This window comes from Coloeus monedula (assembly GCF_965178545.1).
Source record: "Coloeus monedula genome assembly, chromosome: 1".
NCBI lineage: Eukaryota > Metazoa > Chordata > Aves > Passeriformes > Corvidae > Coloeus > Coloeus monedula.
The window spans coordinates 151,706,359-151,725,346 of record NC_138781.1 but is presented as its reverse complement, the minus strand read 5'-3'; the positions used below and the strand labels follow the sequence as shown (position 1 = coordinate 151,725,346).

The following is an 18,988-nucleotide window of genomic DNA, read 5'->3' as shown; positions in this document are numbered from 1 at the left end:
CCCTTGCCAGTTTCCACTGCAAATTACTCCACTTTGATGTCTACAAGTCCTTTTTTATTGCATTTAGATTATATATTTTATTTCTATTGTCTGGCAGCAGTGTCTAAATAGTGTAAGCTGTTAACAATTGCTGTGCTTCAGCCCAGAGAACACACGTTTTCCAGTAACGGGCAAAACAAGTCTTCCTTTTCCCAAGTTTGAACTGAACAGCAGGACCAGGTGCTGTGCTGCTCTGACTTGGTAGCATTCCACTGAAGCAGTGAAGCAGCATCAACATGAATCAGTCCAGAATATCTGAAAAACACTTATACATTCTTCTACTTCCTATTCTTTTTCACTCAAGCCTCATCCTCAGACTCCAGTTTCTGTTTATCAAGGATTTCTAAGCCTCGCTGCAGCTCAAACCCTTAAAACAAGAGCACTAATTTATTTGTACTTGGAGTTGGTCATCCCAGCCCTGGCTCTGTTATTTCCTTTATGTCTATACTTTGTAAAGATAAAAATGAGAAGAAGGAACCAAGTGGAGCTGTGCCCAGTTTGTGTTCCTTATAGTGTGGATAGAACAGCCTTCTTCATCAGTTTTCCGGTTGAGTGCAGTTCAGCTTCTGAGATCTAAAGGCATCTGCACAGCTGCAGACACAACCTGGAAAACCTTTCAGTCAGCCCTTAGAATGTGGGCGTTAATTCTGAGAACAAAGCATTTTAGAAAGGAGTGCAGTCATTTGATCACTTTGCCTGTGGTGACAAAATGTCCTACTCACAGCGTGCCAAGCTGGAGACGCTACATATGGCACTTCTTAAAGTCAGTGGAACTGTTTATGTAAGGGCTGAAACACCAGAGCTTGAAAGCTGACTCTGGTTTTGAAAGTGACTATCAAAGTGAACCAAAGCAGGTCCTACAGGATGGAGCAGAGAACTTGGCACTTGTTGCGTGGCAGGACTAAACTAAATACAGATTGACAGAGGTTACTGTGAGACAGGACCTCCCACAGCTCAAATCAAGCTTGTCTCTTGCACTTCGTAAAACCTTAAAAGCAGAGTTGTTACTTCTGTGTATTTTGAAATGAGTTCACTAACAGTTTTCATTTTGCCTCCTCCTCAAATTTATTTTCATCAGCTCTTCAGCATTGAACTCCTGGATACCTCCTTAAGGCCATGTTTATACATATTCCTATGGAAAAAAAAATAACAGAACTGATAGTATTCTTCCTCCAAAACACAGTTCATTTTAGCTTTATTTTTCTTCTGGTCAAATGGGAGCAAGGCCTTACTTCTTGGTCACTACCTGAAAGAAATTCTGCAAAGAAATGCTGTACCTATAGTATCTTATCTCAATGAAGTCCTATGTGGGCATGGGGTCCTACAAGCATTTACATAATAAAACATGGTTTTTAATTCCCATTAAATCATATTTTATAAAAATGATGCTATCCCATATTTTATATATTAATTTCTTGTAACAATATGCTATCAAAGTTAATGGCTTTGGATAGTGGCTGAGTACAGTGATAATTGATGTATTATGTATCGAAAATAGTATTTATAATACTCATCATCATATTTACTTGTAGTTAATGCATTTGAATAATTTTGTAAGTGTTAAATAATTACTCTTCTTTATTTAGAGTACAGAGACAACTGAGAGTAAATTTCACTACGTAAAACATGTAAATATTTTGTTACTTATTTTATGCCTATCATAAAAGGTCCATTACTAAAATTGCTTTTAAAACTAAAGGATTATAAAGTTCTTCAGTCTTTAAATAATGTCCTGGAATAATAATCTGGAAAGTTAAATTGCATTCTGAGAGAAAAGTCTAAGACTGAAATTACCCTGCAGTCATCAAAGCAATTATGCTGAAAACTAGAAAGAAAGAGTTCACTGTAAACTCATTAGTTCACTGTAAACTAGTGAAGAAAAATCTGATTGAGATTGAAAAAAAAAAAAAAGGTCTAAAATAAATCCTATAATCTGTCTATTAATAAATACAAACTGTAAGAATTGTTCTGATCTGGAGAGAGGGACCTCCTGGGGTCATTTCCCAACTGGAGTTCAAGGGCTAAAACCAGAATGCTCAGGATCTGTTAAGATCTGCCCTCCCTGATATTCATCAATGTTGAATTAACAAAATTCTATTTGGTTACCAGACTGGTTGGCAGTTCCCTTCCATATATTCTAATGGACATAAAAACAAGCCTCATCTTTTTTCTCTGAAAAGAGGCGCAATCATATATTTCTTCCTGTTCGATAAAAAAATTGAAGCCAGGATTTGTCTGATGAAAAACTGAAAAAAAATTTCCAACCTAAATGTTTAAATCCACACTTTCAGAGGTAATGAGTATTTGCAACTTCTGTTAACTACAGTATCAAGCCCAGGATAATTCTGGGATGTAATTCTCTTAGAGTAAACCCACTTACTGATTAGTGATTAACTGACACATCTACAAACAGAGAAAACAACTAGAATTTTATATTTTTTGTCTGCAGTGATTAAATGCTTACTCCACTTTAATATAGCACCTTATTTAGAGAAAAAGAATCAAATAGAAATTTTGAGATATAGATTTATAACTCCCTGTGTATCTTCTCATACCATTTATTACTTTTTTAATATATTATTTTTATCACTACACCTTGTTTTATACTCTCTTCCTTCAGCTGTGTTCAGCTGAATTTCAGGGTCATTCCTGAATATATATCACATAGCGCTTTATAGCAGGAATGGTCATGTGGAAGATAATAATATTGATGCCATCCCTTAATTTATAATGTTCCTGGTCTGTGAGCAAGGCTGATTTATAGTTATCCTGAAAGCATTACTCATAGAGGCCAAACTATACAAAGATTATCATATTTTATTTAAGTTATATGGAATAAACATGGTACAGAATACAGGTTATGACCACTTAGTCCAGTTCTGCAAAATCTGCTTTTTGATGTACATTTTTATGAATTGGATTTTGTAAACCTCTTTGCATATTTCTATATACACGAGCAAAACTGTTACTTCATTTATATTGTTTCTTTTTTTATGGCTTCTCATGCTGCTTTCTTTCCCTCCTATTTCTGGCATTTCCATATCAGTAAAGTTGTTCCTGTTCTCATTTCTTGTATTTGAGGGCGTTTTCAGTAACGAAGATTATTATTATTTGGAATTGCATATATTTCAGTGAATTTATTATTTGTGAGTTCATGTCCTGCCCTGCAGATTGTGTGCTCTTTTGGGGAGGGTTTATTGGTACTTTAGTGCAAACATAAAGCCTTGTTTTGTACCTGTGACTGTTACTTAGCACCACAGAGAAACAAAATAAAATAAAAAATATTTGAAAAAATAGTAAATAAATAGGAAATAAATAGAAATACATAGGTTCAAATTCTGAGTGGGTATCAATCAGCTGGTTTATACCACCTGAGACTCTGAGCTGCAGCATTTCAACAGCTTTGTCCATGGATATCAATTTGCTGGGGTTGGAGCACCTTACATGAGTGTAAATATGGACTAAGTCAAGACATGTTCAAAATACGTCTGATGGACCATAATAATAATGCTATAAAGCTTATTTTTGTCATGACATAGAAATATATATTACATTGTTTTACACATTTAATTAATAAAGTTGTAATGTATTAAAGTGCTGAGGTGAATTTCTTCAGGGAAGGCACATCAGATGGGACTTTTTTCTTCCTTCACATTTCCATTCTCCCATTTGTAATGTGATTGTTTACATTATCTCTGGCATGTACATTGCTTCGTGCTAGGATTTCAGGCTTGTGCTGCTGAAAGCTCTTAGTACATAATTTGAATGAAAAAAAAAAAAAAACCTGTGTGAAAATAAAGAACACAGCAAATAACATACTTCAGCACCTAGCTTTGCCCTGTGTGTGCCAGACCATCAGGTTAGGACCAGTGTATTGCAAACACATGCTCTAAAATGCTGCTTACTCTCTTCCTGAATAATTTAAACCTGAGTCATAAATAAAACTGTTCTTCACAAGAGAAAAACAAACACACTCTGAGAGCTTTTCAGTCACTGGTGTACAGAGAATTCTTCTTTTGTGCTCATCACAAGTGAGAAGTTACCTGCTTGAACAAGTAGTCCTGCAGTTTAACGAGGTTTGTCAATTGAATTATTCAAGTTGAATCTGTTTTGCTCACGATGGTAATTGTTTTTGATGTCCCTGTCCTTGTCTCAATCCATGAGCTTCTTTTCATATTTTCTCCCCCTCTTCTGTTGAGGCTGGGAAGTGAGAACAAAAGCTGGTGGGTGCCTGGCATCCTGCCAAAATCAACCCACCACACCCTGGTATTTGGCAATTTAATTAATTGCAGATTTTATATTTCTTTCTTCAGAACTATCATCTAGAATCTGAAAAAGGGATGAACACCCTCCTCCCCTGTTTTTAGCTTAACAAAATAACATAGGCATTTCAATGTAATACAATGTAAACACAGGGTTCAAAATACTGTACACAGCAAAACCAAGATTTTTTTCGTGTTTGAAATAGAATACCTTGATTCTGCTCCCAAGTAAAAAATTAATGTTACTAGCAAAAAAGTCATTATTTGAAGAGGCTTGCAATTTGATGGAAATGTGTAGGTAGCAGAACCAGTGGCCCTTCTTTAATGTCTGTGATTCTGTGCAGGGGCCTTGGGCCACAGTGGTGATGTCCAACCAACTGTGTAAAACTCCCTGTCCTCCGAGTGAAGTTGTTACTGGTTAGTTGTTACTAACCAGTTGTTACTGGATAGTCAGATAAGCCAGGACAAATACGATGGAGTTAAACTGAAGTGCATAAACTACTTCTGCTTCTTTGTGTCTCATTATCTCCACAAACCTCAGGAGCTTCAACTCAATGACACCTTCATACTCCTATGCTCTAATCTGCAATACAGGTAGAAAGCTGCGGTGTGACTGTGGGGTGTTGCATTTACATCAGAGGTAAATTGCTACATAAACGAATTTGATAATTTTAAAAAATCCTACTGCCTTATTTAAATTTATAGGTGAATTTCCTGTTAGCAGAAGATGACCTTTAGGTTTGATTAGACCTTTAGGTTAATGAAGACAGGCAGGAAATACAGACTGACTTTCCTGATGTTACCACTTTGGTCTGATGACAATTGTGATCCGGAATTGGAACAGGCTGCCCAGGGCTGTAGTGGAGTCATTATCCCTAGGAAAATTTGAAGGAGGTGTAGAGCTGACACTGGGGGACATGGTTTAGCTGGGTTGACGGGTGGACTTGATGATCTTAAAGGTCTTTTCCAACCTAGACTGTTCTATTATTCTAAAATTGTACAAGCCCATATATGAATCACAGGGAACAGGCTGCTTTCACAAACGGAAAACATGCTTTCAGCCCAAAACGTGTGAGGCAAACTAGTTACGGATATGCAGGAGGAGGCCAGAAGTGTCATGCAAAGGACAAGACGTGAGATTTATGCCTGAGGAAAAGGCATTTCATCTCTGCCCGCCGAGGTAAGGCACAGGGGCCGGGAGCTGCCGGGCCGGCGCGGCTCCCGCTCGGGGTTAAAGGAAGGCCCCGGCGCCGCCCTCAGCGCCGCCCGCCCGGGGCCGTTGCTGTGGCAGCGCGGCGGCGTCCGGGAATGGCGGCGGCGCCTGAGGGGCGGCCATGGTGCGGAGTGAGTGTCAGAGAGCCCCGCTTTCCTCCCCTCCCCTGCCCTCCCCTCCTCTGCCCGGCCCCTGCCCTCTTCTCCCGGACGTGCTCCGTGCCCTGCACGCCGCTTTCGTGTCCGCAGAAGGGCAACAAAGCTGGGGAAGGGGCTGGAACACAAGTCTGATGAGGAGCGGCTGAGGGAGCTGGGGGTGTTCAGCTCGGAGGCTCAGGGGAGACCTTACCGCTCTCTACAACTCCCTGAAAGGAGGCGATCGCCCTCTTCTCCCTTGTAACAGGTGAAAGGACAAGGGGAGATGGCCTCAAGTTTTGCCAAGGGAGGTTTGGATTAGATTTTGGGAAAAATATGTTCATGGAAGGGGTTGTCAAGCACTGGAACAGGCTGAGCAGGGAAGTGGTGGAGTCACCACCCCTGGAGTTATTTAAAACTCATGTAGATGTGACATTTAGGGACATGGTTTCATGGTGAATTTGGCAGTGCTGGGTTGTACTCGATGATCTTAAGGGTCATTAAATGAATTAATTTAATTAATTAAATTAAAGTTCTCTGATTTTACGTTCCCTCTCACCAGAGTTGCCTCCCTTCCCCACCATCCCCACACTCCCCTGGCAGCCCCCTGCCCTCCTCCCTCCCTTGGCTGATTGTCAGATTTCCCTCCTCCCTGGCAATAAACCCCCATTTTAAATCACCATGTACAGTACAGGGGTTCCTTGCCTCTCAAAACAGTCCCTGAGGTGTCCAGCCATGGGGACTGGGGTGGCCCAGGTAGGGACCCCTTCCTGTGTGGGGCAGCCCCTGCAAGGGGAGATGCTGGATGGGATGGTTTGTGTCTGAGCTCAAGTCTGCCAGATGTGAAAAAACCCCAAATGAGGTAAAATACTCCATGCTATTACTTATGAATCTATCACCTTTTACAGGTACGGCAATATGACCCAGACGACTGAGTGCTCACACCTATTAGTCATGAAAAGGAGTTCCCTTCCTCTGTGATTTTTCTTGTAATCTGTTTTGATTGCATATTATCACTGGGCTGCCAGTCCGTGCTGGGCTGCAACAGTGCTTTGGACAGGAACTCCTTCTCCCTGCATGAGAGGGCAGATGCCCTCTTTGAGCAGGCACTGCCTGAAGGAGAATGACTTTATCTCCTGAGCAGCGCAGCATGAGTTTGAGTCTTAAAGTAATGGTTGCATACTTCACTTATCTGAAATGCAGCTTCCCCCACTGTTTTGTGATACACCTGCAGCTGTCCACCTGCTTATTCTTTCAATTTCTTTAACGTTATCCTTAATTTCTGCTTCTTTATCTGAGTAAAACGTAATTTTTGGAAGCCCAGGCATTAGAACTTCAAGAGTTGTTCTCTCCACTTGATTGATGCCGTCCCTTATATCCTCCTGTGTTCATTGGAACCTGGGAGTAGCTGTGATCTCTCAGGTCCAGTCTCCTGTTGCTGCACACAACACCAGAAAATCTGGTTAATGAACTTCTCAGTGACTGCAGTGTCTTTTCAATGTCCTGGAAATGCTGTTATTTAAAATTTTATATAATATTTGTTATCTCTTGCAAGCTTGTTTCCCTCATTCCTCTTAAATGAACTAGATCTTATACAAAATGTCAAATATTCAGTCAGTTCCCTACAATAGGATCCCAAATTAGGTTTCTAAAGCTTCACTGTAGCTTCTATTGTGAAGGATTGTCTCTGCTTTGCAAATCATTTGTTAATAAAAATGGACATTTTTGCAAAAATGCTGCAACAATAATTTCAATTTTCATCAGCAAATGGAAACTGGGCTGTAATTAAGCTGTCAGGAATAGTTTGTATGACTACTTTTTGTAAAAAGGGTATAGAGCATAACATTGCCACCAGTGTGTATGTATGCAAATTGAGGAGTATTGTTTTCCTGCTCAAAGTTACCTGGAAATAGTGGCACTGAAAAATCTGCCACCAAACACAGTAGTAAGCAGACTTTTTTTTTTTTTCCCATTTTATTCCCAGCAGATTTGCCAAGTAACTCACTAGAAATGTCAATGTTTTTTTCATATTTACTGTGAAGACTAAAGTATTTAGTCATGATTATTGACTTTTTTCCCCTCTGTTCTCTGTTACTTTAATCAAGTTCAAGTTGGAGGTAAGATGACTGTTCAGATGCAACAAACCTGCTCAACGTGGTTAAGAGAGACAAAGACACCTTTCCCAATATGATTTGTGTGCTGACAGGTTCCCCCCTTTGATCAATATCTGTATCTCCACATTTAATTCTGTAAATTAATTCTGTCAGGTGAAACTCTGTTGAGCAGAAGGGAACTTTAAGCCTTGGCATCTATAATTAATATAATACAAACAAATCCAGTTTCACCCTTTTCCCAAAGACTGCAGACAGAGGAGCTGCACAGACACGTGTGAGTTTGGGCTGTACTGATGCATAGTTTGGTCTGTGTGAATGTCTGCAGCCATTCCAGGACCACTGATAAAACTGCATGATTTCACAAAACCTCCCTGAGACAAAGAAGTGAAAGAGTACTTTTAATTAATGCACGGTAGGAACAGTTTGTTTTCATAGATCTTTTTATGATTTTTCTTTTTACTTATTTTCCCTCATAATCTCTTTGAAAGGCTTGCTTGTCTTTTTTCAGCATTAAAAATCATGAAAATACCTATGTTAATTTGATAAAACCCTATTTTTTCCCTCGGTACTTCACTGTAGTTTAGGAGAGGAAAATGCTGGCACTTTTTGGTTCAGTGTGCTGGAAATGAAAATTCTAGCATCTAGCTCAGGAGTGAGCACTGGTTCTTATAGAATTTCTTTACCTTCCTTACACAGAGCCTTTTCACTGTTTGAAAGATTGCCTGGCACTAAATATTACAACATGATAACTCTGAACCCAGGTCTCTGGTGTTTTTCAGCCACCGAAACTCCTTTGCTGGCTCTGATGAACTGGTAGTGCCTAAGAAATACTGGGTATACATTTCATTCTAACATAAACGTTTATAAGCATGAATTAGTTATGGCGTAAAAATATCTGCCCACTTTCAGCATTTATCCTGCTTATTACTGTGCACACTGTGCTGGTGGAAGAACATGATGACATACTGTAGTTTGCTTCCCCCCCACCCCCATTGCTATCTGTGATGTGAACATCTGGCATCTGGAAATAAAACAGCATAAAGCACTCCACTTCTTGTCTACATGAATCAATCTGCAACCCAAGCTATGCTGAAAATAGTGGCTGCTGGATTAATTTCTGCAAGGGTTGTATCACATTCAAGACTCAGCAGTTTTCATATGGATCTTTCCAAATGTTACAGGTGACGTGATTGTGTTTCACAAAAGATGTTTACTGTGGCAGGGTGGGTTGAAGCTACTTGGTACTTGATATCTTTTCTTGCAGATTTTATTTTTGTTGTCATTCCTACCGGGCTATTTGGTATGGTGGAACAAAATATTTTAATGATTTTATAATTTGCTCATAATTCAGATGGCAGAAAATTATTAAAGGGAGATATGACATCTAATGTTTCTTTCAGTCACTGAAGATCTTATTAGAAGACGTGCAGAACATAACAACTGTGAAATTTTTTCGCTGGAAGAAATCTCTTTACATCAACAGGAAATAGAAAAATTAGAGCACCTTGACAAATGGTGTCGAGATTTAAAAATTCTCTATCTTCAGAATAACCTGATTCCAAAAATTGGTGAGTCTTTTCTCAAGATGTTTCTTTTAAAATGGATTCACATGTGTAATTTTGAAATCAGAAAAACAAAAAGTATTCTGTTATACTTAAGGGAATGTGATCCTAACAAGAGTTCCTTTCCTGGTTTCTTTATTAAATTTCTAAGAAGTTCAGAAATTTGCAAGAGAAGTTTTGAATGCAAAATATACTACTGAGATACAAGTCACTAGAAAATGAGTGTGAATGCAAAATATACTACTGAGATACAAGTCACTAGAAAATGAGTGTGAAACACCTTTTATTGATTAAAATTTCTAAACTCAGATATAGTTTAAATATCCCATCTTGTGGCAGAGGGACAAAGAGTTTACCATATACCATGGTGTCTGATATCATAGGATTAGCTCTTCCAGGCGCATTTTTAAATTCCATTTTTATGCAAATCATATTGGTTTTGTTAACATTGAAATAAGTTTTATTCAGATAAAATACTTGCTTTTGTGCATGAACCGAACTTTCTACAACAAAGCCTCAATGGTCTTCCTGCACCACAGGAGAAGATATAATTTCATATGATCTGGTTTTGTGGGATAGGTCCCTATGTTCCATATTGAAAGATGTGACATCAATCCTTGGGCTGGAAAAGCTTATATTGTGTAGATGAACAACAAAAAGTTGGAAGTGTTCAGAAATTATATTAGTATATCTCTTTGAAATTTCTTAAGAGGAAGAAAAAAATACCAAGGTTTTAGGAGGAAAGTCTGTGCTCAGAACTTGTAGGCAAATCCTTTAAGGTCTCTCAAGGGACTTATTAGGAAACTCTATCTCTACTGATAACACAGGCATTTCTTAAAGTGAAGGAATCTTCTCCCAGAGAGAATTAAGTTTTTTAAACTGCTTTATGTTTCTTTGCCCCATCAAAGGAGGGACTAAAATAAGTTGGTTTTCTCTCTATTAATGTGTCCTTAATAAGGCACAAGATTTCATCTTGTGGTTTTTCTGTCAACACTCGGGCCTCCTTCAAGTTAGTACAGGATACTGTATTCAGACTGTTGCTTTTTGGACACAATTTTTTTTCCAGCAATTTCATTTTGAGACAAGCAATTTTTATCTTAACATAATCTAACTGTAGGAGTTGAAAAAGTGTGCAAATTGGTGATTCATATATTCCTGTATAATGTAACAGCTTTCCAAGGTAATACCTTAGTAACAAATGAAAAAAAAAAAAAAACCAAAACAACAAAACCAACCCCAAAACAAAACTACACAACAAAACAAAACCAAAACCAAAAAAAAAACCCCAACAAAACAAAAAAACCACCCCAAACCCCCACCAAAAACAAAAGAAGCACCACCAACCCCTCCCCACACTATAGTGGTGACCAAAGGCATTGTCAACAGGGGCTGTATTACAAAGTATTGAGGTTGAGAAGTTACTGCTCCCGGTGGATACCAGCATGTCCTTGCTGAGGGCACAGCAGTTCCAAGCATGCTTCTGAATATCATAGAGAAATTATACAGGTTTATATTGGCTCTGTTGGGCTGTGTCTTTCCTCTTCTTAAAGAAAACATTTCTGCAGCTCTCAAGATCAGACTTGCCTCGTGAGCAGGCAGGGGGGGGTTGTCCGGCATCCACTGTGTGTATGAATGATTCCACTGGCTTACACTCAGCTCTCTCACATCATCATGTGCACAGGCACTGCTGTTACAGAAATATTGTAACAAAAACAAACATCCAAACTAAGCTGCACAAGTTCTTGCTGAGAAATTAATGTCATCATTTGTTTGTGAAGTATGTAGAAAATACCTCTCCAAGTTCTTAAAAAACTGTGGTACGATTCATGTCACTGAATCTGTAGATATCTTAAGTTTCCAAAGATGGAATGTCTCACTATGCTTTTTTAGCCATTCCTCTTGAATTAGATATGTGTTTTATGGATTTGTGATAAAAATGTGTTTAAAACTTTCCTTATTTCTTTTTGCTTTTTAGTTTTGTGTTTTCAGAAAACTGTTGTCTTTTTGATAATATTAAAATACTAATGTCCAGTAATGTGGTACATATTCTGATTTGTATGTCTTATTTTTTCTGCTTCATTGTTGCTTTGAAGTAAAGTAAGCAAGTGAAACCATAATGCCCTTTCCTGTGCTAAAAACTGAAACAATCCATCTATGTTTTGTTACAGAAAATGTGGGCAAACTAAAGAAGCTGGAATATTTAAATGTGGCTTTGAACAACATTGAAAGAATTGAAAATCTGGAAGGTCAGGTTTTGAAAAAAAGCCATTTTGTCTTTTCATATTTGAATGCTTAAGTTGTGACTTGGTGTAAAAGAGGGTGGAAGCCATTAATTGTGTCCACCTGTAGGGGTATTTTGTGGATACTTAGAGGATCCTTGGGTACCGGGTTTCAATAAATGCTTCTTTGTAGCAAGTGCTTCCTACTGCTTAATTTTTCTCATTGAACTTTCCTAAATGTCTCTGGATCACGTTTCAAGTCATCTTCAGTTCAGGAATCAAGTGTCACACACAAGAAGGTTCTGTGCTGAGCACAGGTTGCATTGAGGGTCTGGTTTTTTTTTTTTTTGAAGAGGTTTTCAGAGGATGCTTTTCTTTCATTGCTTGAAATCTTGTCTATTTTATCTGTGTTTGATCCTATTTATACTGTCACTTTTGCAGATTTCATGTGCAAAATCTGGCATTTTCCAAGATTAAAACCTAAGACTTGGAGCGACCCATAAACACATTCCATATTACTTGAATAATTTGTGACTTAATTATTTTCTGTTTCTTGATCCAGATTAGGCCAGTTGCTGAATCTTTAACATAGCCACCTTGACAAAGGAACTGTTAAAACAAACAAACAAACAAACAAACTGGTTGGTTGGTTGGTTGGTTATTTGTGTGTGTGTGTTTTGGTTTGTTTTTCTTTTGTTTGGTTATTTGGGTGGTTGGTTGGTTTAGTTTGTGTTTTTAAGTCTGCAGGCTGGTTCAAGAGGATGGCTTAAATAAGAAACAAGCAAATAGTCTAAACACAGATTTGAAAAAGTTGAAGAAATAGGTAGTTGTAGTATGTATTTGGGAATTTGTTGAGAAAGTTGCATTTGTTTTCATGCCACTAAATTTTAAATTCATCTATCAGGCTCCGTTATTTATTACTGTGATTTGTCATTTGCTCAGGAGTTAAAACCCTTGGGATTGGCCTTTGCCAAATTTGGGTTATTTAAATCCCCTAATAAAGTGTTCTGTGTTGTTTACTTTCTTACAGCTCAATGTGCATAAAACTTAGCAAACAGACCAGGAAAAGAAAATGATTACGGTGATGTGAATCAAAGCTGAGTTTACTCTCTGCTAAACTTTTTGCTCTTAGAGTCAAGGTTATGATTCATGGACACATTATGATAAAAGGAGAGGCTGATAAATTAAAAAATCAGAATTTCCAGAGCATTTTGTCACCTAATTTAGAGTTTCTGTTTGTAATGAATTGTTTTAGTACAAACACTTTCTCACCAGTATTTGCAATTTAACCAGTGATAAAGTATTTACAACAATAGCTGAGTCTACACAGTGGAAAACCTAACTTGGAGTGAATTTTTGGGAGATCTTATCTTTGTACTTGAGTAATATTACCAGAGATTTTTTATTTATTAGAATAATATATTTATTATTATTGAATAATACTACCATACACAGAAATGAAATTCATAATTGATCTTACTGTCCTTAAGCAATTGGATTGGATTTTAGCCGTGTAATTGAGACTTAGCTGAGAAGGGGTATCAAGGCAATCAGAATGTTAAAAACGAAATCCAGCTTATCTGAAAATGAAACATTTAAAAGCTCATCTATAAATGTCCACAAAGTTTTGATATTGGTAAAACCAGTAATGTTTTGGTATTGTGTATTTTATTGAGGTTGTTTTATTCCTGTAAATATTGTGAGCTCATCAACTTTAGCTGTGAGTCACTCTTTCACTCAGAAAGAGTCTTGGAAAAGATATATTCTGATAGAATGAAACCAGTTTACAGAACACAAATGGAGACAGTTATATCCAAGTGTGTACGTGTGTGTATATGTATATCATGTGTACATTTCTGTTATGGAGAAATTGAATTCAGGCTTCTTTCAAACAGGCTGTGAAGAGTTGAAGAAACTTGACCTGACAGCCAATTTCATTGGTGAACTCTCCAGTATTGCATCTCTAAAATGCAATATACATCTGAAGGAACTGTTTCTAGTGGGTAACCCATGTACTGAATTTGAAGGTTATAGACAATTTGTAGTGGCAACTCTTCATCAATTAAAAGTAAGATTTTAAAACTTAAATTTAAATCCAAATAAAAAATTAGTACTGTCAACTGAACGTACTTACCCTAAACAAAATAAACACCTGTACATTTTTGTAATGTCCACAGGAAATTAAATTCTATTCCAAAGAATAAATTATTACAATATTGTAATAATTGGTTCTATTTTGATGGAACCACAATTATTCATTAACATTTCTGTCATCTTTATTGGCGATCCTTAAACAAAATTGTTTTAATTTTTTTTTCAAATAAATACTTTGTACAGTTCTGGTGCTTTTTTCTCATTTGTTTTTATATATACAATGTATTTTTAAATTATTAGCATGATTGCAGAAGGTTAGTGTGTTGTTGGTACCATTCCAACAGTATATACCAAACCTGCAGTGTAAGACAGTAGAAAGATACAAGTGGGTGTAAAATTGCACTACATTGCATTGGCTGTAAATAGATACTTTGAGATTGTGGTTTTGTGCTATGACTGAACTGATGTAATGATTTCCTGTCAATGAAACAGTCCCAGGCCTGAAATATGCTCTCACAATTTCCCTCAGAGAAGCACAGGCACTGCTTAACTTAGTAGATTCAACTCTCTCAGTTGGCAGTAAACTAACACATCAAAAGAAATAATTTTGGGCTGAATCAGTCAGACAAATACCAGAAATGGCTGAAGGGACTCTCTCTACTGTATAATCTAATAAGACCAATTAAAATTCCTGGAAAATGCTAAAAGCTGATCTTAGACAAACAAAACTGTTTTCAGATCTGAGTAACAAGTTATTGTTAATTCTTTTTAATAAAGTGTAACTCCCATAGTGCTATGGATGTGTGAAAGATGCATTTCTAATTATAGACAAAACTTAATTATCAAAATTAAGCTACAATCTAATAGATTTATTGATTGAGTATGTTTATAATTTCTCACATATTTATACTGATTTTTCCCCCTTTGGTAAGTATTTGGATAGTAAAGAAATAGAACGTTCAGAGAGGATTAAAGCACTTCAAAACTATCCAGAAGTGAAATGGAAAATCAGAGAACAGGAACAAGCTTACCTTCTCAAAAGGGTCAGAGAAAAGGAAGAGGCTCAAAGAAGGATGCAAGAAAGAAAGGATAAGAAAAAGAAACAGATGGACTCTAAGTTTGGATTTGACAGGTAACAGTAAACAGCAACAGTTTGTGAGTAAACATGATATCTTCTTATTCAGATATTTGTTTTTTTTCATTAAAGAGTTTATATAATTCCACTTAACATTTTTGTTCATCTTTATTGTTGATTCAAGCAGTTATTTCTCCTCATGCATGTTATCTCTAATGAAAAATATAATTAATTACATGCATAATTTATTATTGACCTGCAGACACAGTTCAATAGAATTTTTTCTCTCACTCCAAGCTAAGTTGTCTGGGTGCCAAAACAGTGTAATGAATTGTTTCTTTCAGGGGAACAGCTGGAAATTGTTTTTTAAGGTAAAGCAGGGGTTCCAGAGAAAGCAGCTGTTCACCTATAATTGCTTTTTGCCTTAGCATTATAACATCTGAAGACTGAAATGGAATATTGCAGGCCTTTGGTGTAGATTTTCCTACTTCTTCCACTTCATGTCACTGATACTACCTAGACAGCAGCAGGATTTTTGTCTGGGGTCATCTTCTACTGCACTGGCTACCCATCTTATTTTTAATCCAATAGACACTGTCTCATGAAGCTGCCTGCAGAAGTTTGTCCTCATAGATCACACCTGTATCATAAATTTAGTTTTCTCTCTCTATTGATAGAGATTTACAGAAGCTTAGAGCTAGGGAGAAAAAATGATTCAGGTGTTAAGATGCCATTTGAGGAGATGTTCATTGCTACCTTATAAATTTCTAATCTGTTGCTGCCTGATATTGGGAATTCTTAAATAGTACATGGACTGAAGGCTTTCTCTCACCTGAAAGTTGTGAGGATATCTGAAAATTCTGCTTCTGAAATTAAATCTGTTGAACTATCTGTCAGGGTTTTCAGGGGATCAGGTATAGTCATACTATCACTTCATAGTCAGGTAAATGATAAACATTATGTCAAAATATGCTTTGCTGATTGACAAAAGAAGCAGAGCAGAGAATGTTCTCCAAATATATAAGATACCATTCTTGGCAGGAATTGTACAGTTATTATTGGGTTGAAAAAATATTATTGAGGTAATTTGTTAGCAAGTTACTCTTCCTTCATTTCATTGGGATAATATTTCAGTGATCTTGTGTAGCCCAGACTCCCCGCAGGAAAAACCCAATCAGGCAGAAGGAGCTGGAGAGCAGGAAACATGCAGAACAGCTGAAAATGATGAAGAAGACAGAAGATTTTGGGAGGAGCCTACACCATATACTCCAGAATCTAGATTAGAAACTCACAGATATATTGAAGAAAAACGGAGAGCTAAAGACAATATAAGGTATTTTTTGTTTTAATATCTTTGATGAACTGAAGAAGGAGAAATTTTCAAAGGTACAGAGAACAGGCAGGTGACTGCCTGACATTAAATATTACTGTGAACTGACAGCTTAAATCCCTGTTGCTTGTTAAAATAGGCTTATACAATCTAAATTAAATATTCAGGTTGTTCATTTTATTTTCTTTCATTTTCTAAACTTCATTTAGGTACTCTTTATTTTATTTTTCCTCTGATAGAGTTTTTAAATATAATTTCTCACTTCAACTCCATTTTATGGAGTTTAGAAGTTTCACTTTTCTGTCAGCTAACTGTTTGGTGTAGTTCAACATTTAACAATCTGCTAAAAACATTTTTCCATAGTGCAGATTGTATTGTGTAAATGCCATACAGGCCATGCTACAAGTTTTTTGCACAAGTGGAATTTCAGGCACCTTTTCTATGTAACTGAGAAATTTTTTCTTATTCTTTATCAAATTTATTTGTCACAAGTAATAAAATTTTTCTGTTACCAGTGCTTTTTGGCATGGTGAATCTGAAGAAGTCTGGTCCCTGAAAAGCCTTTGAAACTTTATAAAGTTGTCACTGGTTTTGCTGAACATGAAAAATACATGCAGATACTAGCAAAAAACCCCCAGTATTTTATTGCTGCTGGCTTATCAGTTCCACAAGCATTGTAAACAATGTCTTTTTGTTTTTCTTTTTCTTTCTCTTATATAACCTGTTTTGTGCCAGAGATTCTTTTAGTTGTTCTTTTTAAGGGCCTGCTTTTTAAAAGTTTTGTCAAGCCTAAGTATTGAAAAAGTCAGTCCTAGAGAACTCTCCAAGAAATCTGGAAATGTGCATAACTTACTGCTATTATTAATTCAATTTCGAGCACTCTTCTGGAAGAACTACTGTCAAACCCAGATTCTAGCCAGTTCGAGTTTTGCTGTGTTTGGAAGTGCCTTGCTCTAGTCAAAAGTAAATGTATTCCAAATGCTTCCCTTAAAGAATTCAAGGAGAGTCCAAATAGTGCTCTAATAAAGATAGAATAATTCATTTCTGGATTTTTCTAAATTTCCAAGGCATTTAAAGGAGTTAAAAATCCTTTCATGGCTCATTTTGATTTGCTGTTGAGGAAGGTTCACAGTATCTTCTTTAGATGTTCAGTGCCAGAACAAGGCCACTCAGGTCAGCTCAAAGTTCAACAAATTGTAGACTCTAATGATTATGACAGGAGTAAATTTGCCTTAAAATGGTTCACATAAGTAGACAATTTCCTCTGGGAACAAACTATAAAGAGCTAACAGGTGGTAGGATATAATTTGTGAGGTGTTTCTTAGAACATCTCTGGAACAGAGTGGTGGTTCATTCACTTTGCATTTGCGTGTCGAGTGTAGAAATTCAGGTATGGAGATTGGCAGCCCACAAATCCCACATGAAAGGTGATTTATATTATAGAATAGCACTTAATACTTGGATAATTGTCTTTCTTAAACAGAAATTGGTTTTACACAGTTGTTCCAGTAGCTCTACTTGAGTGTTTTTATTTCTTCTTCAGATCCATTGTATTTATAGACCAAATCTCTTTTTATGTTTTTTTCCCCAAGATGTTATAAATCTAAAATACTTTATATCCCTCATTAGTGATGTTCCTTCGAAATTTTCGTCTTGAACTTATAGTAAGAAATAGGTTCAGGAACAAAAAAAAAAAAAAGCAATGCCTTGCTGTTGGGGTTTATTTGAGAAATGTTTTCCTTTTCAATATGCTGGCTGAAGTGTCCATACCCATTAGAGTGACCAGCTGAAGAGTGAATTAATGCAACATGACAATTACACTGCTGTGTTTTTAAAGAAAACAGCCATATTTTTACTTAGGTGCAAGCAGACTTTTCTTTTTCATGTTACTAAGATTCCTTACTCTTCCTTCCCTTACTCATAATCTAAACATTTACACAGGAAAATACCAGTATTACAAGTCTTAGTGATCTTACTGTGATCTGCTTTGTTTGGGCAGATAAATCTAAGGTAGCTCGTTTATTGCACTAAATGAAAGTCAGATGTAGTTTTAATTGCTGATAGCTGGAAATGGATAGTATATATATCAGTACAAATATATCAGCACATCATCAGTACATCAGGAATATGTATTGCCTTTTTTGAACAAAAAACACAAGAAAAAATGTAGTATATGCATCAACAAATAATCTAGATGTCTGCCCTTTGCTCCTACTGTATCCTATTTGATGCTACTTATAATCTTTTGACCATTAGAATTCTATTTACTAGAGCAGAATAGTGATTGAGAGACAGATGCTGTTTGGAGATAGGCCAAGCACTTGTTCAGTGGGAGTAATCAAGTGAGCATGAATAAAAATTCTTCAGAATTGCTTGCCCATACATCAAACCAGTTATCAGTGGCAAGACCTTGTGATGAGTTTGACCATTCCTAACTAGAAAAAATGTCCCATTTCATACATTTAAGCCATCCAGGTTTTCATGTGGTATACCAGATAATTTGATATATTTCTGTTTGATAATGGATATGGTGACATGCAGAAGAAGTTATTGTCCATGTAAGATGCGATGTTACAAATCATTTGCTCATCTTTAGATGACACTCTTAATGTGTAATTTGACCTGTGATGTAATGTTTTTTTCCTGAAATAAATTATAGCCTTAACATCAAATACCAGATAATTCTTACTTCTTGCCATCCTCTTCTTTATTTGTGCTATTAAAGATAATAATAACAAAGTTCTGACCATTACCATAAACAATTTTTCTTTCTGTTTTGTTAAGAGAAGCAAAAAAGAGAGAGAAGCCTCCTTGGACATTGATGACTGCAGAAGGAAAAGTTCTGAATATGAATTTGCCTAAGTATGTAAGGTTAAGAGGTTAAACAGTCTAATATCTCTATAGTTGGTTTGAGCAACTATTTCAAGATATGTGACAATACAAAAA

General features: G+C 36.6%; 1 protein-coding gene across 1 annotated transcript in view; it reads left to right on the top strand.

The window, feature by feature from the left end:
* Positions 1-5,635: 5,635 nt before the first annotated feature.
* Positions 5,636-18,988, top strand: part of DNAAF11 (dynein axonemal assembly factor 11) — a gene marked incomplete at both ends in the record, with an annotated part of 34,812 nt that continues 21,459 nt past the window's right edge. Inside the window, 7 exons of the mRNA XM_082288678.1 lie at positions 5,636-5,645; positions 9,163-9,330; positions 11,493-11,570; positions 13,439-13,611; positions 14,570-14,769; positions 15,860-16,045; positions 18,827-18,904. Coding sequence (XP_082144804.1) covers positions 5,636-5,645; positions 9,163-9,330; positions 11,493-11,570; positions 13,439-13,611; positions 14,570-14,769; positions 15,860-16,045; positions 18,827-18,904 — 893 coding nt within the window. The remainder of the gene's footprint in view (positions 5,646-9,162; positions 9,331-11,492; positions 11,571-13,438; positions 13,612-14,569; positions 14,770-15,859; positions 16,046-18,826; positions 18,905-18,988) is intronic.